The following is a 22,142-nucleotide window of genomic DNA, read 5'->3' as shown; positions in this document are numbered from 1 at the left end:
AAGCCTATATATATTTAGATACTTTTAATGCCTTTGTCCACATTATTAAGTTTCACATAATACCAGCATGCAAATGTTTATTATTTTATTTTTCAACAACGTGACATTACATCATTTTAAAGGACAATTTACAAGGCAATTACATTACAGCACATTGATCAATACAAAGTAATGCGTAAAGTACAATATGTATAACAGCGTGAGAAAAGTTTTAATATAAAACATTGACTTAAAAGTTTATCAGGCGCATTAAATGGTAGGATGAAAAAAAAATGCATAGCATTATGCCAAAATAAGTTATTAATTGTGAAATACATGTTACATCAATCAGACATAATAGATGTTATTACCGGATTACTGAACAAAGTACCAGATTCAGTAAAGAAAACAAACAAAAACAAACCATGTTGCTATGCGCGGGGAATCAAATCACTATAAATGAAAAGTTAAATCCTCCTGACCTTTTTGAGGTGAAGTACCCCCACTGACCACTAGGGGCCACTTGACAGACCAAATTACTCCTTAACAGAAAGTGAAATCAAAATGATAAGTTTCAAACTTCCTGGATACAGACAGAGGGAGCTGTGAAGACAGAGATAGGAGCAGATAGGGGGAGTGAGCCGTCATTTTGACAGGTTTTTAAACTAGTACATTTATATTGTTTCTGTGCAGGGTAAATACTCGCTGCTTTTGTATGCAGCCCAGCTTTATTTTTACACTGCAATTTAGATTTCATTTTGAACACCCCCTACGGAAATCTAACACATCTGCCCACATGCAGTGCAACATTAGCGTGCTTTTTTTTATCTTTGCACGGACAATAAAATTGTTTTGCATCTGCGCAAGCATTCGAGTCGTACTGCACATGCATACCGCTGGCTCATAGAAATAGGGCACAGAGACGGGCTTTTAGTGGGCGCTCCTGTGAGCTAACGGGGGTACAGCTTGCTAAATGCAGGAGCGTTGCAGAAATCAACTGCTTGTAAAGACACAGGAGTGCTGACACAAGAGGCCATGTTCAGATGGCAAAAGTGGGTTTGCCATAGGACTGGTACTATCTTTGATTTTTCGACCTATGGTGCATCTAATGGCCCCCATACATTAGCTCTCAGCCAATCAGAGGCCGTCCAGTCTTTTGAATAGGATTTTTTCTATTCTCCCACCGCTACCCCGCACCCTGTTCTCCGGTCCACATCTGCCACTACCACGGACCCTGCTCTCCGGTCCCCGCACCAGGGCCCCGCTCCCCCGGACCTCGCACCCAGCCGCACTGACGGATGCACATAAGATCGGTCTTATGTACATACCGTCTGAACTCCAGATGACCTCGGATGTCATACACTTCGCAATTTAGGCTATGTCACCCGATTTCTCGGCCCGATCCTCCAGAAATGGGTGATATCGGGCCCAAATCGCGCAGTGTATGGGGGGCCTTACGTATGCGCCAAGACAAAACAGTGTCGCTACCAGTAGGCTGAGATCTGGTCATGGCAGTACCATAGACACACAGATACTGTTGTAGCTGCAGACGCATCTGAATCAGGCACTATAACGGGGACCTACTAAACATTTCAGAGTGATAAAGGGGAGAGAGATAAACTACCAACCAATCTGCCCCCAACTGTTATTTTCCCATTTTCAAATGTGTTTTATTTTTACATATGAAATAAAAAGATTGGATACTGCTGCATCAGATGAGACAGTGCTGCCCCCCCTTCACTGCATCAATGATATTCCCCAGATTACTTTCTTTGTAAGACTCCCACTGGAGATCACTGTAACAAACACGGGCCAGAATGACACAGTCTAGATCCGTGATGGCTAACCTTGACACTCAGTTTTGCTACTTGGCCATGCTAAAGCTGATGCAGAGCATGCTGGGATGTGTAGTTCAACAACAGCTGGAGTGTCAAGGTTAGCCATCAAGGGTCTAGATTTTGGTGATCCTAGTAGGTACAGCACACCCCACTGTAGATATTAATTTGTTGTTTCCTATACTGGGTAATATTCCCAGGCCCTGTGTTTTAGACTTGGCGGCATCAAACAAGGGGCGAGATTCAGTTGCGGATGGATTAGCTCAGGGCTGGGCAACACCGGCCCTCCAGATGTTAATGAACTACACATCCCAGCATGCCTTGCATCAGTTTCAGCATGGCCACATAGCAAAACTAATGCAAAGCATCCTGGGATGTGTAGTTCACTAACATCTGGAGGGCCGGTGTTGCCCAGCCCTGGATTAGCTACTGCTGCTGCTTACATGGAAGCAACATCAGACTGCCTGCAACACTATAGGGCGTCTGTGTGATCCATGGGACAATACGAGATCCATGGGACAATACGAGCCATCACAGACGCTGCACTGAGGCCAGAAAATTCTCATCCTCAGACAGAAATCCTGGCCTAGTCCCTCCATAACAGCAGTGGTGACATGACTCGGAGCCTGTTGCCCTCCCCCAAACGGTATCAGACTGTCAATCATAGGGCCTTATTCTGGTTCGTTCGCTCGGATGCATGCAGCACCCTAGCGAATTAACAAACCCACCCCTTGTGAATGGGATGGTTAGCCCGCACCACCCATTCACACATCGAATTTGTTTACAAGGCTTGCGAACAGATGTTTTACATGAACTCCCATTCACATGCCAGTGGAAACCTCCCCCGTCTTTTGGTGGTCGCCGACCATCGAACGATGGCGAAGGCGCTTACATATGTAAGGGTGGCCCAGACCACTCCTACATACTGTATACATGTAGAATTCCAGGGAATTGGTGGGCAGCTGACATCCGACTGTCAGCTGTCCGCCCCCTGCACGTGCGTCATTTTTAATGCGAACGCCCATGAAACGCAGTACACATATGCTAATGCCCCAGCCCAGCGCCCCTCTCCCCCTCTCCACCCCCCCCCCCTCTAGCAAGGCTGGGTGAGTGCGAACTCGGCGACTAAACTTCTCGCCGAGTTTGCACACACCCAGATATACACATATCTGCACATGCGCAAAACATCGGTCCCTGTGCAAATTCGTATCTGAACCAGAATAAGGCCCAAAGTCTGCGACTGACGTTGCAGAGCTGTACTGAACTGTTCTAGGAACACTTGTGCCCCTGCTGACTGTATTACCAGGCACAGACGCAGACAGAAGTTATCCTCCTGCTATTTCAACGTTTCAGGCATTTGTTCACCCATGTGCCTAGTCAAACTGAACAGTGAGCAATGGTCAGCACGCCTGATTGGTCCACGTGTGCTAGCCTAGTTTCAATGAATCACGTTTGCACCACTGTGTGTTAATGCTTTCTCATATACTGAAAGCAGGTGGGGAAATGGAAGCCCTAAAAATATTTTGAAATTGCAATTCTCTGCAGCTGTATTCGGTCATTTTCCTTTGAAAAGCATAGAATGTGCCTGCACGAGGATGATTCATGTATATACAACTATGCTTACGAAATACCAAATGTGTTTTCTCAGTGGCAAAGCAACGCAATGCCCAACACAAAAAAAAATAAAAAGTACATTTATTTTTATTCTAACGACAAAACGATTTTCATGGTGACGCAGGAGAGAAGAGATTACGGTCTATAGTTCCTGTTTTTTGGTCTTGGAGGATATTCTTGAAAGCAAGAAGAAGTATTACGTAACAATTTCACGGAAGAGATTTTTATAAACAGTTCTTTAATGATCTGAGTCTGGGCTTTTCCTAGCGAATGTCACACACCAAGAATTTAAAACGGAATATTGACTTTTAAACCAGTGGCTCCCAAACTGTGCGCCTAGGCACCCTTGGGTGCTACTAGGTTCTTGCAGGGGTACCTCAGGTGGTGGTCCAGACACAAATCCAATTATTTATGGTCAAAATTAGGGTGGCCAATCCCAGAATAGGGATGCCCTGCTAATCACTCCCGTCCGCCCATTTCCGCTGTCCTGGGCCACAAGTGTTGCACACCATACCAGCGACTGCCCGCTTTCAAAGGCATCCCGGCTAAGCCACACACCCCTGCCTCCCACTCCGCTCCAGCTGATGCACTAGTAAGCGAATGTGCGGCACGGATGGATTGGGAATTGGTTGTGTTTTTTTAAAATCAGGAATGCCAATTCCGGGATCGAGCATTTTTCAATTCCAATTCCCGGGATTGGCATCCTTAATAAAAATGATAGGCAAAACTAGTGCTGGTGGCTGTCAATCATAAAACATATGACCAATTAGAATCACAACCATGTCCACCGCCCACGACATCACTGAACCTCTGGGTGACAAGTAAGCACAATTTACATAATGTAATTTTAATAGGTTTCATTTATCAATGAGGTGCTGATACTCTAGGGTGCCATGATTCAAGAAAGTTTGGGAACCACTGAACTAAGCCATTCCTTTTTTAGTTACTGGTAACGGTATAGTAAATAATGAACTTATTTTATGTCAATATGCTTTAAATATCTATATATAGTCTTACAAGTTGATAGTGGGTCTCTGACTTTAAGGAAACGTGATTCTATTAGACATTCCTGGTCATGTTCTGCAAGTGTCATGCACCAACCCATAAAATAGAGTCTTGTCTAGTAATGTCTATATAATGCAATTACGTTGCAAATCTAATAACAGAGCATCTAGCACAGACAAAGAATCTTCAGCAATTAAGACACTGGCAGGACGCACCATCATTTCCACAGACCAAAGTAAATCCTTCATCCCCTCATATTTCTTCCATATTCCAGCTCACAGTCTATGGCTTCCTTTCTGCCAGTATTTACTGCCAAGGATGATGTTTTAGCTGCTATGAGGCCCTATGGCGAATGGTCTGGCAATGACAGGATTTCTCACCAAAACCCTCGCTCTACTTTCTAAAGAGCATGGTTGGGATCACTTCTTAGAGTTACCAAATTTTTATAGGGTCAACTTGGAAAACATCATTACCAGACAAAAAATGTTAAAGAGTTTTAACGTTTTAATTGACAGTTTAAAAAAAGTGGTTTACAAAAAGATTTCAGCATCATTATCTGCTGCGGTTACGTTAAAGACGATAGACAGTGTCTAAGTCGACGGTCACTAAGTCAGCACCTAAGAATGGTTGACATTGGCAGATGGTCAACATGGACATGGTTGAAATAAGTTTCATATTATTTTGTGTCTATGTCAACATATATATTCTCAATCTATGCCCACTTGGATGGTAAAGTATGAATAACCATCTCTATCGCTATGCCCTATGCACAGGAGCAATGTTGGGACATTTTCTAAGGAATTACAGAAAACAAGGGGAAAAAAATTAGCTTGGGAGTGAGGGTAGTTGGGAAGCCATAAAGTGTGCTGAACTTGAAATTGAGAAACATGAGCTATACAACAGTATACAACAGTAATGTAACTTAATGCTGCATGGCAGCAAACCTTAACGGCTGACTATAAAACGTGTAAAAGCATTACCCTTAACGCCAGCTTATGTTAGTGAAGGACTAGTAAATCATTTCGGAATTCCTCGTGGAATTTTGCAAGGCAGGACATTTATTTGATAGTGCTATGCATGGTATTAAGTTTGTACTAAGCCATTTTGATTTACACTTTAAGATACGTCGTTTACAAAGTAACATTAATAAAGTTTGTAAAGATAGCGGGTCTAGATGGTCTATTCACAGTGGTAATCCAGAACTATCGTACACCAAGAACACACCAAAGAAAGTCTTGTGTTCAGTTTGTTCAACTTTTTTGATCATAGTCACATTTACCTTCAACTGATCACCGTTCTTTAGCAGAAAAAGGCTACCGAAATAGATGGGATGGAAACGATGATCTTCACAATATGATACTTCGCTTAGAAGAACATCAGGAATAGGATACTCGTTATTTGATTTTAAGATACTCAAAGTTACAGACCGCTTTTTATTGCATTCAGAACGGAAGGACACTTTAGAGTACACAAAATAATACCCATTCATTGGGATTTCGATAGAATTGTTCACATATCGCATTCCGTCTCGGATAAACGCCAGTCCTTGTTTGACTTCCCAATGTAGAGTCTGAGAATTTGAGTCATTCTGTTTTGTACCTGAGAGAGAAACAAAATTATATATATATATGTTTACTTCACACACACACACACACACACACACACACACACACACACACACACACACACACACACACACGTGACCCTGTCCCGTTCTCGGCTGGCTCGGTAGTGATTCCACAGGCGGGATTCAATGTCCTGCCTGCCGAGCACCGAAAAGGGGGCGTGACCAAGAGAAACTGCGGCCGGGAGCTCGACAATTCCCGTCCGTTCTCGGCAGAACAGGCCCGACTGCTTGTAAAGTTGAGATTGTTCTGCCGAGATCCCTGTTCAATGCTGTCGCGGAAGGCAGCATTGAATAGGGCCCCGCTGCTATTTCCCCCATCAGGAAAAGTGTCGGGAGATTTAATTAACCCCCCACCCACCATATCTGAAGCTATGCAAATAATTCTTACCTGTCAGATGAGCACTGGGTTTTCTGGTAGGATTATTATGGGCCATTCCTTAAAAATAAAATAATAAAACTCATCAGTAGAACAATAATATTGATAATAGGTGCTCAGAAATCCATGGCTACTGTAATCGGTCATATAATTCTTGATAAAAATCTTGGAAACTGTGCTTGCCGGGGAGGCTTCTGTAGGACGAGTGTTGCTGCAAACCAATTAATATGCCACTAAGGGGCAGATTTATTAAGCTTGGTGAAGTGATAAAGTGCATGGTTTTTATCACCGGCCAATCAGTTCCTACCTGTCATTTTCCAAACCAAGCCTGTAACTTCACAGTTAGGAACTGATTGGCCGGTGATAAAAACCAGACACTTTATCACTTCACATAGGTTAATAAATCTGCCCCTAAATGAGGTATTGATTATACCACTTTACTTATAAGGTGGTAGATACCATTAAAGTGTATCCAGCAGTATCAGGCCTTTAGAGAGTTTACTTCAATTACAAAGGTTTGGCCAAACCCTTCAGCTGTAATTATAGAGGCATTTTAAAGAGGCACTTTTTTTTGGATGCTACTTACTCCATTTCCATCTAAAATATGTCACTGAACTTAAAGGGCCGTATTCAATGCGGCCGGCGAGGTTTACCGAAAACAAGCAACCGTCGCTGTTTAACCCCCACGCCGGCCACTTACCGTATTTAACGTTCCCTGGGAATCCTCGCTGCCAGAGGAGCCTGCTGCATTTAGCCACGAGCCTCACTATTTTGGCAGTCGCACATGTCATTTCCAAGTCGCTGTTAAAACCCAGAGAGGTGGGAACGGCATGTGCAGTTGAATACTGACCGCGCGAGCTGTGACAGCCAGCAGTCAGCACTGCTGGCTGTCACAGCTCGCAAAATGCATTGAATACGGCCTAAAGTCTACTTCTCTCTATACAAGAACATTCCACACATATCTACTGGGGTTAGCAGGAGTATAAACAGTGTTTTTCCCAATAATATTACTAACCCATTCTTAACAATTGCCTATTATCTTAAGTGTGTTTTGCACAATGTTCATTGAAATGAATGGAAACTCACATCATCCTCCCCCCCCCCCCCCCCCACACACACACACACACTAATGCAGATTGATTAATTAATTCTTGTGTCATTCTGTGGTAGGGGGTACCAAAATCTACTGTGGATTTTTATTTTTACAATGAAGAATACATTTGTGAATCAGGATTTTAGATCCCTTATCCGATATATTCCTGACCACGAGCATTTCGGATAAGGATTTTTTTCCAGTTTTTGGAATATTTTTTTTTTTACTATACTTACCTGGTCCCCCGGCATCCACAGCAACCTTCAGGATCGACCCCAGGTCCCAGGGGGTGCATTTCGTGAGTTTACAGACACACCGGCGACGTCACCAGCACACCCGTGCACTTGCGCAATGCCCCCCTGGGACCGGAGATGCCGCTGAAGAGGATCCTGAAGCCTGCAGTGGATGCCAGGGGATGTGGTATGAGAAAAGGAGCAAGGGGGGACAACAAACAAAAAAAAAAACCCGAAATATTCAGAAAAACCAAGTTTTTTTGGAATATTTTGTTTTTTGTATATACGGATACGGGATACTTAACCTGTATTTCAATCAATTTTTATTTTACTCATTTATGTACTGTTAGGCGCCGCTGAACCCTTGTGGCGCCATATAAATAAATGATGATAATAATAAGAACAATAAAAATAATAATGTTTTTTTTTATATACATAACAACTCCAACTCTGAGTCATTTTCATTAAGACCGGCATGCTGATTAGTAATAATCCCATGCTTTTTATACCAGTCCAGACTACGGACCCTGGGGCCGCATTTTATACTGGAAACCAAAACAAGCCTCGTGAGGAATTTTCACTTTGATTTAGCGGCCCATGTAGAGCAAGAGGGAATGAGCAAAGCTCTGTAGCGCTTGATTTTTGGAAGAATACATAATGTATATAAATGCATTCAGCACTAATACACTGCATGTGAACCTTGTACTTTACTGTACTTATGTGACAAGGCTTATAGCAGGCACACTGCGGATTCTGATCTAGTGATAAAGACCATAAAGATTAATGATATACTGGACAATAATACACATACCACCTGGACTGTTAGGGGTCAATTTACTAAGATGGGCATTCTATTGAAGATGGGATGGTTGGGATGGGATGGGAAACCAAATTTAGGGGGTTATTTTGGTTCACTCTTTCTGACAAAATCCTTCTTAGATGGACAAAACCATGTGCACTGCAGGTGGGGTAGATTTTACTTGTGCAGAGAGAGTTAGATTTGGGTGGGGTTTTACTTCAAAGTGAGATCTATATTGCAGTGTAAAAATAAAGCAGTCAGTATTTTCCCTGCACAGAAACAAAATAACTCTCCCAAAGCTAATTTTCTCTGCACATTTTACATCTGCCCCCCTGTAGTGCATATGGTTTTGTCCAGCTAAGAAGGAATTTGCCTCTAAGAGTGAACTAGAATAAGGCCCCATGTGCACTGCAGGGGGCAGATGTAACATGTGCAGAGAGAATTAGATTTGGGTGAGTTATTTAGTTTCTGTGCAGGGAAATACTGACTGTTTATTTTCACACTACAATATAGATCTCACTTTGAAGTAAAACCCCACCCAAATCTTATTCTCTTTGCACAAGTTACATCTGCCCCACCTGCAGTGCACATGGTTTTGTCCATCTAAGAAGGAATTTGTCAGAAAGAGTGAACCAAAATAACCCCCTTATCTGGACCAGATGCACTAAGCTTCAAAAGTGATAAAATGGAGAGAGATAAACAACAAACCAATCAGATCCTGCCTGACATTTTTCAAACACAGTCTGTGACATGTCAGGCAGGAGCTGATTGGCTGGCTGTTTATCACTTCTCCATTGTATCACTTTTGAAGCAGAGTGCATGTGGCCCTGTATCTATTATTTTCGAGATCAGTGGTTCCCAACCTGGGCCTCTTGTCCCCCTGGGGTACTCTGCAGACCAGTTGGGGCACTTAAAAATAACATTGGCAATGGTGGAAGAAGAGGGAGAAGTCTCCCGATGGTGGAGTCTCCCGCTGCTGTAGAGATGAACCATGTCACGTCACTTCTGGTTCCATCTGCAGTGTCATCAGCATCTCCTCATGTTTTTGCCCAACCATTGGGAGCTAACCACACTGCCTTCAGAAATCAGTGATCATCTTATTGGTAGAGATACACTCTGCACCTATCTCCTTTTGCAAGCAGCATCAGCCTCTCTGTTCACCTGTTATTGCATGTGCCACCACAAAAGGCACTTCGTTACCACTTGCTGCATGCCTTGTTGTGCGCTATTTAGCAAACATCCATTTCAAATTTTGCATGCTGTATGAAACAAAGTTGAGTGCCTGCAAGGACATGATCGACTACATTGATAAAATCTTATCGATAGCTCAGCATTTGGCATCTTTGGGGGCAGAGGTGGATGAGGAAGTAGCGATGGTGATGCTGCAGAATCTGACGGCAGAATTTGACATCTGATTAGGGGTGAGGTATATAGCCCGACATCGGTATCCTGACTGGCCGGACTCAGACAGCATCGCGAGCGCAACAAAGCCCCTTGCGGGCTCGCTGTGCTCGCCACGCTGCGGGCACGGTGGCTTGCTGCGCTCGCCAACTGTTCTATGCTCCCTCTATGGGGGTCGTGGACCCCCACGAGGGAGATTAGCCGGTGGCCGTCGGGACCTCAAGTGTTGGGGTTTTAACTGTCGGGATCCCGACGTCGGGGTAATGACTTTAGGGATTCCGACTATCAGAAAACTGTCCAGCACCCCTTATTGGTTGCCTTAGAGTCAAACGACACCAAGCTAACAGCTGAAATTGGAAGAGCCAATCTACTGCAGTTCCAGGAGCATATTCCCAGAAAAACCATAACTGAGGGTTCTGCTTTGGTCGTAAAGGGCGCAAAACCGAAGAAGCACAACTTTTGTATATCACAAGATATGACACAAAGCTTTAGATTACAGAAAGAAAAATACCAGTGGTGCGCAGAAGCAGCAAGACGAGTCAACACTGAATGTAGCGACAACTACAGGAAGGATTGCTGGTACATGGACTCGGGAGCCACTAGGCATTTTAGCTGCAATGAACATTGGTTCAATTCTTTGACACCGTGTGAACCCACTACAGTTTGAGGGATCGGAAACAAGGTCCTTACTGCATTACAAGCTGGGCCAATCACAGTATGTCTAAGAATTGGAGGAGAAACAGTTGTTACATACATCCAAAATGGATTGTTTGTGCCTGATTTGGGAAGTAACTTCATCGCCATCATTGTGTTGGAGAAAAAGGTTACAGAGTCTAATTTGCAAAAGGCAGGTGTTCGGTGCATAACAAAAGAGGAACTGTAATTGCTCCAGCAACCTGATGCAACCAACTGTATGTCCTGGACACAGAGGAATGTTCAGCAATGACGATCTCAGCCAACAGCGAATCAATGGAGCTGTGGCACAAACACTTAGGTCATCTGGTATATGACAACGTCCAAAAACTAATGGATGGAATGGTAACAGGAATCACTGTGAGCAACGCTTAAAGACCTGCATGCAGGAGCTGCATAAAAGGGAAGAAAACTCGCAACCCATTTCCCAAGTCTGTCTGTAGAGCAAAAACACTGCTAGCTTTAGTGCACACTGACGTTGTGTGTGGTCCGATGGAAGTGGGATATTGTTGGATGTACCGGCAGCAGAAAGCATGTCTTAAACAGAGACTGTAAAAGTGGAAAACCAATCTGGGAACAGAGTGTCCATGAGAAGTAACAAAGGCGTTCCCGCTAAGTGATACAGCGAGGAGTATGTAAATATAGCTTAATGTGAACCTTAAAACATCCAAGAAGCAGCAAAGCAGTGATTGGACAGAGTGGAAGTCCACAATTGATACAGAGCTGTTAGCGCTGTATGGAAACAATACATGGACTATAGACGATAGGCCACGTAACCGTAAACCGATAAAAAACAAATAGGTCTTCTGCAAGAAGTTGAATGCAGATGGGATAATTGCCCGTTACAAAGACCACCCTGTTGCCGAGGGATACGCCCAAAAGCCAGATATTGATACGGAGAAATCTATTTACCAGTCACAAAATACAGCCCCCTGAGATTTGAGATTGCCATTGCCACTCCACATAATCTACTGCAATACCAGTCCCACTTTAACTCTACATTCCAAAATGGGGAATTGATGGAAGAAATTTACGCAAAATCAGTGAAACCTCCCCATGACAAGTACAGAAATGGCCGAAGCCATGTCATCAACTATCCAGGGTGAGATAGAGGAGACGCCAGACTTTCCAGTTGGTAGTTTGATCTACGCAAGTATTGGGACTCACCCCGACATCGCACATGAAGTGAGTCAGGAAAACTATTTTGTGATAGATCCTGGGAGACAACTGCGGATCGCAAGTGAAGAAAACTTTGCCGACATGTTGACAAAAGGACTGTCGACATACTCGGAAAGTACACTCTTAAAGAACCGTGGCCCTGAATGTGATTTAATGTTGATTTGTTTTTCCCTGTTTGCTTCTCCGAACTTATATTTTTCGGTTACAGGTATGACTACGAAAAAAATGTCATGTTCTTCTGTGTACCTGTACCAAACACCCTGTTGTACACCTGCCGGTTATATATCTGCTATATTCTGATACCTTTTATACAAAGAAGAAAGAAAGAGACTGTTTTATGGGACGCACACTAATACAATTAAAGTAAAACTTAACTTTTAATAATTTTATTTTCAAATTCCCTTTTAATAGTTTGAGGGAAATAGTAGTGAAATAAAGAAGTTAAAATCACGGACACACACAAAGCCACATAAAACATACACACATATATGGTGCTCGAAAAATAAGAGGGTGTATTTAAAACCACAACGATATGTCACTGGAGAATATTGTATTTATTTTAGCACACCCTTGTAGGGATACACTTAATCACTTATAGCCTGAATTGGCTTAATTATCTAGTGATATTTAGAATGGGGAGATTTCAGCTCCTGAACATACAGTGATTATTTATGTGAATTTATTGGAATCAGAATATGATTCAACAATGCTCAGCTGCCACCTGGTGGTGGTTTTAGCTAGTTAGAAAAATTCACATCACTATAATAGGTCATGTTCGGGTCACTATAACAGTCACTTGTCTAGCAGGTTGTTACAAACAAATAACCTAACTTTATAGGTGCAGCTTGTCTTCTATGATGCTGCTACCTATCCGTCTCCCCAAATCCGCCTGCACCCTTAATAGGTATGCAGTGCTACCATTTCAGCTAATCACTACAATGGGTTAAAGTAATGCTTAATACATATTTCCAGTAAACAATCTTCCTACACGTGTTTCACTAAACAGCTTTCTCAAGGCCAACCTTGAGGTTGGCCTTGAGAAAGCTGTTTAGTGAAACACGTGTAGGAAGATTGTTTACTGGAAATATGTATTAAGCATTACTTTAACCCATTGTAGTGATTAGCTGAAATGGTAGCACTGCATACCTATTAAGGGTGCATGCGGATTTGGGGAGTGTATGTTTTATGTGGCTTTGTGTGTGTCCGTGATTTTAACTTCTTTATTTCACTACTATTTCCCTCAAACTATTAAAAGGGAATTTGAAAATAAAATTATTAAAAGTTAAGTTTTACTTTAATTGTATTAGTGTGCGTCCCATAAAACAGTCTCTTTCTTTCTTCTTTGTATAAAATGCTCAGTCAATGACTGTTGGGTACAGCACCCCCCAGATCTCAAATTAAATATAGGGGTCCTCTCTAAAAATTATAAATTTTCTCTTGAAAAAGCATATGAGAAAATGTATTTACACAGTGTGCAGGCCTGCTATTAGCCACTTAAATGTGGCAACCTGACATCTAATATTCTGATACCTGCAAGTTAACCCTTTACTGACTGTTAACTCTGTGTTCATTACTACAAATAAAGCACATTCCTGGTTAAGCTTCCAAAAACATGTGTCGTCTAACAACACCACAAGCACCGCTATATACTCTGCCAACACATCAGCTGGAAGAAGTAGCGGCATTAATCCTACGGGCGTTAGTGGTAACCCGGAGGCATTACAAAGCCAGCGGCCAGAAACAGAGGACACCGATTCCTGACCGCACACTACTACTGGGTTGGGATCATTTTGTCTACAGCATGATGGTCGACAGTCATTAGGTCGACATGGGAAAAGGTTGACATGGGGAAAGGTCGACATGGGAAAAGGTCGACATGGTTATAGGTAGAAAGGTCATTAGTTCGACAATGTCTAGGCGACATGGATTTTTCACTGTTTTTTTAACTGAATGTCAACACAGTCGACATGGATACAGTTTAAAGTGCACCGCATCCCCTCGCTACGCTCGGCACACTATTTAATTCTCCGGCCACGCCCTAGTGGATGGTAGGGCATGAAATACCGCCTCCCAGCTCATGTCGGCTCAAAAAACAGTGAAAACCCCCATGTCGACCTTTTGACTGTCGACCTAGACACTGTCGAACTAACAACCTGTCGAACTAATGACCTTTCGACCTAGAACCATGTCAACCTAGACCCATGTCGACCTAATGGTGTCGACCTAGTGACTGTCGACCATCATGCTGTAGACCAATTGACCGCATCCCCTACTACTCCGCTACTCCTTAATATAAGGACACGCATAAGGATTTGCAAACCGCTCATGTCCACTCCCCTTGTAAGTAATGTGGATATTTCAAATTAATCGGAGGGGGTACTCATAAATGAAAAGCCTAATTGACGGATACAGGAGAGAAAAAAGGTTGGGAACCACTGTTCTAGAAGATGCTAATAAAATAACAAGTAGGATTGTGGGGAATATCTCATCTTCAATAGAACGCCCATCTTAGTAAATGTAACCGTTAGTGTGCCTTGAGGATTACGCTTTGAAAACATATATTGATACATCAAACTTACTAAATGTATGTTATCAGTAAGGGCCTTATTCTGGTTCACTCTTAGAGGCAAATTCCTTCTCAAATGGACAAAACCATGTGCATTGCAGGTGGGGTAGATGTAACATGTGCAGAGAGAGTTAGACTTGGGTGGGGTTTTTCTTCAAAGTGAGATCTATAGTGCAGTGTAAAAATAACACAGTCAGTATTTTCCCTGCACAGAAACAAAATAACTCACCCAAATCTAATTCTCTCTGCACATGTTACATCTGCCCCCCCCCCCTGCAGTGCACATGGTTTTGTCCATTTGAGAAGGAATTTGCCTTAAAGAGTGAACCAGAATAAGGCCCTAAATCTTCAAGTATTTAGGAAATGATACAGATGTGTCCTCACTTAACGCAATTGTGGCCATTAACATGATGAGGGCCGCCACAAAATGGGGGTTTCACGGCGAGGATGGCTTATTTTCGGTGAGGAAATCGCCGTAACAAAACCCCTCGCCAGCGGCACTGAATTTGGCTCTTTAGCTGGGGTGTGTTCAAACTGAAATCTAAATTGCAGTGTAAGAATAAAGCATCCATTATTTACCCTGCACAGAAACAAAAGAACTCCCCCAAAATCGAACGCTCTCTGCACATGTTACATCTGCCCCACCTGCAGTGAGCAGTGCAGCACAGATTGTCCAGGCCTTGCTTAGATCATTAGTATGTCTATCACTGTTTTAATTTAGGCATGTTCAAACTATGGCTCTCCAGCTGTTGTGATACTACAAGTCCCATCATGCCTTGCCACAGTTCTAGCATTCCCTAATGGCAAACCTGTGGCAAGGCATGATGGGATTTGTAGTTTCACCACAGCTGGAGGGCCGCAGTTTGGACATGCCTGATTTAGGAAGCTGCCTGATCCAAAAATACCCTAGAAACATCCACTAATATCACACATGACTAGCCACAGGCACTTTCCCTCTGACTATTGTGAGATTTATACACTTCAATGAATCGGGTGGAGATAGGCACAAATGCAAAACAACTAAAAAGCATATATATAAAAAATTAGAATAAAGGGTGTTTATCCCTACAAGAACTCTGTTAAAGTGACAACGTACTGACAATCAATAAATCAGCAATCGGATTATTTACAGACAGAAATGTTAATTATTCAGTGGTGCAACCCAAACACTGATATAATATGCCAGGTCTAGTCAGGCATGTCACACTAACGCTGCCCATACACTTGTGAGATAATGCATGCAATCATTCGATTTCGACCACATCTGTACGATAAATCGAATGATTGTATGCACATTTTGTGTACCATGCGATGCTTGTGCACGCCGATCGAATCTCGTGTTCTGCACAGAATACTTATCGAATTGTACGTGCGGTCGAACGCTCGTTTGAAAGAATTCGATTTTTTGAACTGCGACTTTCGATTCCTGAAGATTTCTGCTTCCTGGCCACTCCTCTTCCACCCACTGCGCACAGGTCTGTTCGATAATCTGGTGTGGTTTTTTTACAGCATTCGATGCAATCGCTTTCAATCTTGCGATCCCGTCCAATTTTTTTATATCACAAGGGGCAATTGATAAGTCACATAATTGTATGCATAATTGTACACCAAAAAAGCATTATCAACGCGATTTATGAGCTGCAAGGGAAATGGAACCCGATATCCCGCCCAATGCAATTGCACAAGTGTATGGGTAGCATAACCAGCAACAGCCTACTTTCTCCAGTACACCTGTGTCACTAAAACATGGTCATTTTATTTTCTGGCCTAGCAGTCAGATACTAACAACTTGTCATACATGATGTCGCTGCTTGACAAAAGATGAAGAAGTTAAAATATAGGTTTTTCGACACATACCCACTCTTTTGGAAGGTTCAATTTGGACCTGGTAGAAAAAAAAAAAAAAAAAAGGAATCAAAATGCATTCATCAGTCGATATTCCCCAAACTAATGTTCAAATGATTGCAGGTAGTATTTTCAATGCCCTATAGATTGTAGGCTTGCGAGCAGGGCCCTCCTGCATCTAAGACGCTGTAACGGAATATGCTGCGCTATATAAGACGCTGTAACGGAATCTGCTGCGCTATATAAGACGCTGTAACGGAACCTGCTGCGCTATATAAGACGCTGTAACGGAATCTGCTGCGCTATATAAGACGCTGTAACGGAACCTGCTGCGCTATATAAGACACTGTAACGGAATCTGCTGCGCTATATAAGACGCTGTAACGGAATCTGCTGCGCTATATAAGACGCTGTAACGGAATCTGCTGCGCTATATAAGACGCTGTAACGGAATCTGCTGCGCTATATAAGACGCTGTAATGGAATCTGCTGCGCTATATAAGACGCTGTAACGGAATCTGCTGCGCTATATAAGACGCTGTAACGGAATCTGCTGCGCTATATAAGACGCTGTAACGGAATCTGCTGCGCTATATAAGACGCTGTAACGGAATCTGCTGCGCTATATAAGACGCTGTAACGGAATCTGCTGCGCTATATAAGATGCTGTAATGGAATCTGCTGCGCTATATAAGACGCTGTAACGGAATCTGCTGCGCTATATAAGACGCTGTAACGGAACCTGCTGCGCTATATAAGACACTGTAACGGAATCTGCTGCACTATATAAGAAGCTGTAACGGAATCTGCTGCACTATATAAGACACTGTAATGGAATCTGCTCCGCTATATAAGATGCTGTAATGGAATCTGCTGCGCTATATAAGACACTGTAACGGAATCTGCTGCGCTAAATAAGACACTGTAACGGAATCTGCTGCGCTATATAAGACGCTGTAACGGAATCTTTTGCACTATATAAGACACTGTAACGGAATCTGCTTCGCTATATAAGACACTGTAACAGAATCTGCTTCGCTATATAAGACACTGTAACGGAATCTGCTGCGCTATATAAGACACTGTAACGGAATCTGCTGCGCTATATAAGACGCTGTAATGGAATCTGCTGCGCTATATAATACACTGTAACGGAACCTGCTTCGCTATATAAGACACTGTAACGGAATCTGCTGCGCTATATAAGACACTGTAACAGAATCTGCTACGCTATATAAGAAACTGTAATGGAATCTGCTGCACTATATAAGACACTGTAACGGAATCTGCTGCGCTATATAAGACACTGTAACGGAATCTGCTGCGCTATATAAGACACTGTAACGGAATCTGCTGCGCTATATAAGACACTGTAACGGAATCTGCTGCGCTATATAAGACACTGTAACGGAACCTGCTTCGCTATATAAGACACTGTAACGGAATCTGCTGCGCTATATAAGACACTGTAACGGAATCTGCTGCGCTATATAAGACACTGTAACGGAATCTGCTGCGCTATATAAGACACTGTAACGGAATCTGCTGCGCTATATAACACACTGTTGGTGGGGCTCCCCAATCTGAATTTTGGACTGTGCGGCAGCCCTGCAACTGCCGCTGGCATGGAAGTCCAGGAACAGAGCATCCTGTCCCTCCTGGAATGGGTCATGTTGGGAGATCTAGTCATTGCCCATTCACCTCAGCTAGGACAGCACGGTCCCTGCTGATATCTCACGCATGTCCAGTGAGCTGACCGGGAGTAGACACAGTGCTTTAGCACTAGCCTACACAGCTGTTTCTGTTTCAGTTAGTGTTCCAGATTCTCTAAGCTTCAAAAGTGATAAAATGGAGAGTGATAAACAGCCAGCCAATCAGCTCCTACCTGCCATGTCACAGACTGTGTTTGAAAAATGTCAGGCAGGGGCTGATTGGCTGGCTGTTTATCACTCTCCATTTTATCACTTTTGCAGCTTAGAGAATCTGGCCCAGTGACTGTAGTGTGTATGAAAATGACGATGCTTCGTAGGATTGCTTAATCATGATCCACCGGTCTATAATCCTACCAAGTCCCTGACTACACAAGTGTACCCACAAGAATTGATGCGGTTTTGAAGGCAAAGGGCGGTCACATCAAATATTGATACGATTTTGATTTCTCTTCACAAAAATAAACTATTAACACTTCTATTATTTAAGCAATCACACTTTGCAGCATTTGTTCCACACGTGCCTAAAACTTTACCCGCAGAATGCTACTGTATATACATTATTAATCAACATTACTGAAACGCTTCTCAACCCAGAAGCAACAGTAAACCATGGGGTTGGGATCATTAGGCCTACAGCATGATGGTCGACAGTCATTAGGTCGACACCATAAGATCGACATGGGAAAAGGTCGATATGGGTCTAGGTCGCCATGGGTAAAGGTAGACATGGTTATATGTCGAAAGGTCATTAATTCGACAGGTCATTAGTTCGACAATGTTTATGTTGACAGTGAAAAGGACGACATGGGGTTTTTCACTGTTTTTGACATGAATGTCAACAGGATTCAGTATTGAATCCCGGCGGTCGGGATCCCGGCGTTCAGAATCCCGACGCCGGAATCCCGACAGCCGAAATGCCGACAAGGGGGGGACGTGGATCGCCCCCCCTTGCGGGCCCGGTGCCTCGCTACGCTCGGCACGCTAATTTATTCTCCCTCCAGGGGTGTCGTGGACACCCCAGGAGGGAGAATGTGTCGGTATTTCGGCGGTCGGGATTCCGGCGTCGGGATTCTGAACGCCGGGATCCCGACCGCCGGGATTTTAACTGCATCCCTGTCAACACAGTCGACATGGACACAGTATCAAGTGCTCCGCATCCCCTCGCATCGCTCGCTGCGCTCGGCACACTATTTTATTCTCCCACCACGCTCTAGTGGATGGTAGGGCATGAAATACCGCCTGTCGGCACATGCCGGCTCAAAAAACAGTGAAAATCCCCATGTCGACCTTTTGACTGTCAACCTAGACATTGTCGAACTAACGACCTAAATGACCGCATCCCAAACCATGGTGCTGTCGGTTACGGTATATTCGATCTACAATGTCAGGGTCCAAAGTCAAAAGGTTGACCCTTATTGGTCAACAGGATCAAAATGTCGACATGGTCAAAAGCTCAGCAGTCATAAGCTCCACATAGTGAAAAGGTCGATATTCAAAAGGTCGACATGAGTTTTTCATGTTTTTTTGTTATCTATGTCAACACAGATCAGTGTGGACACCGTCCAAGTGTCCCGCACCTGCTCGCCGTGCTTCGGGCGTATTATATTCTCCCACCACGCCAGAGTGGATGGTAGGAAATGAAATACCGCCTCTCGACATGTGGGCTCAAAAATAAATCATTAAAAACTCATGTCGACCTTTTTCAAAGTCGACCTAGACACTGTAGAACTGATGACTGCATACCGATTCTGTCCATAGCAGCCAGATGTTTGCTTTACTCTTTCATTCTTCTCCTATTGTTGGAGTTTCCAAGTATGGTATATTAGGTCAACAATGTATATGTCTACATTAAAAGGGCGACATGCACAAGTCTGAAAGTGACAAAAGGTTGACACATGAAAGGTCGACATGAGTTTGACCTTTTTTCGTGTCAATGACAACACCTGAGCATGTGGAAGCCCAATTGGTTCACCCCCTGCCATTCCCAAACAAAGTCCGCCTGGATGTTAAAGTTCAGAAAACAAAAAACAACAACAACAACAACAAAAAACTTGTGTCAACAATTTCATGTGTCAACCCATAGCCACATCGATGTTTTGCTTGAGTCGCCCTTTTTACCATGTCGATCACATGCTGTTAACCTATTGACTATTCCCCGCTTTCCGCACCCGTTTCTTAGGGTCCTGGTCTGCCGGCCAATGTATTATTAATGGGCCGTGAGTGCGACCGCAATGCAAACCGGTGTGTGAGTGCGTAGCGCCATACATGACGCACCTGCAGAGCGATCTAGCGCCATGATGAGCAAGGCTGCAACTGTAGACATCGTCAACTGACCACCTCGATCCCGTTTTCCTAATGTCCCATTTCTCAAGAAAGGCATCGCTATCATTTCTCGGGATACGGTCAGTTGGTCAACCTAAAGATGGTCGACAATCATTAGGTCGACACCACTATGTCGACATAGGTCTAGGTCGACATGGGACAAGGTCGACAGTTGTTAAGGTTGACACAAGCATTAGGTCGACATGGTCTAGGTCGACCGCGAAAAGGTCGACATGGGGTTTTTCACTGTTTTTTGAGCCGACATGTGCCGACAGGTGGTATTTCATGCCCTACCATCCACTAGGGCGTGGTGGGAGAATAAAATAGTGTGCCAGAAGCATGGCGAGCGGACGCGGTGCACTTAATTCTGTGACCATGTCGACTGTGTCAACATCCGGGTCAAAAAACAGTGAAAACCCCATGTTGACGTTTTAACTGTAGACCTAGACCATGTTGATATAATGCTTGTGTCTACCTTAACACCTGTCGACCTTGTCCCATGTCGACCTTGCAGTATGTGGACCTAGTGGTGTCGACCTAATGACTGTCGACCATCTTTAGGTCGACCCAATGGTCCCGCCGTTCCCATTTCTCACATAAACTATTATGAAGAACGCTCTCTAGTACTCGCACAAGACATTCTCTACACATGGGATCTAGTGTCATGCAGAAGTACCTGGTCTTTCCTGTAGGCAATGTCCCCTCCAAATATCTGGTACCCTGTGAGACATATACAAGCGCACATGCAGAGCACACAGCCTGCGACAGCCCACTGCAGCCTCCTGATCATCCTCCTGTCCTGCTGCTGCTGCTGCATAGTATGGGGGAAGCCCTGGTTACAATGAGTCACGGAATCCCCTTCCCGCACCATCTCCACTTCCATGGTCAGTCCCGGAGCCGGAGAGCCTGTGCTGCAGCATGGTGCTGGCTGCTGCTGTGCTGGGACATAAATAGGGCCCCTGCTCCCACTCTGTATCCACTGACGGCTGCTCTCCTCCTCCTCCTCCCATCCTGCCTGCAGGGAGTGTCCCCTCCTCGCCTACAGACGATACTGCTGCTTCCTTTCGTCCATGCTGCTGCCGGACTACGACAGCCCGATGCTCGGCTCTGCCTTATCTTGGGAATCGGAAAGTCCCTGGAGGCGGAGTTATGGAGATGAGGCTGTGGTTGTGTGTCTGTGTGTGTGTGTGTGTGTGTGGGCTGTGCGGGGAATGGGACAGGAGGAGTGCCGCAGCAGGCACACACAGGATCCGGAGTGGACCGAGAGTGAAACTGCACAAAGGGAACTACTGGAGCTGTAATTGCTTCATTCATTTAGGGGGGGGGGGGTTTCTGGACCTATTGTTTTCTGCATACATGTGTTACACAGCTGCAGGTTCATTGCTTGGTCTAGAAGTTATGTAAGCAAGTAGAGCAGGAGACTCTTTTTTGGGGGGCACTCTTAAGTTTACCCTAGGGTGTTTTTAATCAAATACCCTAATTTAAACTTTTATTGTTAGTCTTTTTTTTTTTTTTCTTTGAAAGTTTTTTTTTTGGTACTTCTTTAGTTTCACGGCGCTAGCTGTACGCTACGCTAGGTTTGAATGTTGGCAGCACGCCAAGTTGGCAGCACGCCAACGTTATCAGCGCGTAGCGCGGCAGCAGCGAGGCAACGTAGCAACCTGTCAGCACTGAGCTGCCGCGGAGTCATAACGCTGACAGGTCATTGTGGCACTTGTAGTTCCACAGAGAAATAGACAGCCCGGCACACCGCTAACAAAGGGGGCGTCTGAAGGGTGTGTGGATAGTGGAATAAACAAGCTTAATAGTGTTTTGCACACTGCACCCCTATGTACCCCTATACCCAACTACATTTAGACGCTA

At 44.0% G+C, this 22,142-nt stretch overlaps 1 protein-coding gene across 1 annotated transcript; it reads right to left on the bottom strand.

Moving 5' to 3' along the window:
• Positions 1 to 5,470: 5,470 nt before the first annotated feature.
• Positions 5,471 to 21,487, bottom strand: TNFSF15 (TNF superfamily member 15). The gene is made up of 4 exons (XM_083161043.1): positions 20,956 to 21,487; positions 16,258 to 16,285; positions 6,449 to 6,496; positions 5,471 to 6,032 (listed from the first exon to the last, which is right to left on the bottom strand). The coding sequence occupies exons 1-4, from the start codon at positions 21,160 to 21,162 to the stop codon at positions 5,617 to 5,619; spliced, it is 699 nt and encodes a 232-aa protein (XP_083017169.1). The 5' UTR covers positions 21,163 to 21,487; the 3' UTR covers positions 5,471 to 5,616.
• Between the last annotated feature and the right edge of the window lie 655 nt (positions 21,488 to 22,142).

Source organism: Crinia signifera, chromosome 9, assembly GCF_055691185.1.
Source record: "Crinia signifera chromosome 9, ASM5569118v1, whole genome shotgun sequence".
Classification (NCBI taxonomy): domain Eukaryota; kingdom Metazoa; phylum Chordata; class Amphibia; order Anura; family Myobatrachidae; genus Crinia; species Crinia signifera.
Note: the sequence above shows the minus strand (reverse complement) of the source record. Positions and strands in the feature narration are given on the sequence as shown.

Coding starts and splice junctions, on each gene's coding strand:
- TNFSF15 (XM_083161043.1), bottom strand. CDS start 21,162: ATGGAAGTGGAGATGGTGCGGGAAGGGGATTCCGTGACTCATTGTAAC. Junction 16,286..20,955: donor TTGCCTACAGGAAAGACCAG/GTACTTCTGCAT, acceptor TTTTTCTACCAG/GTCCAAATTGAACCTTCCAA. Junction 6,497..16,257: donor TGAACCTTCCAAAAGAGTGG/GTATGTGTCGAA, acceptor TTTATTTTTAAG/GAATGGCCCATAATAATCCT.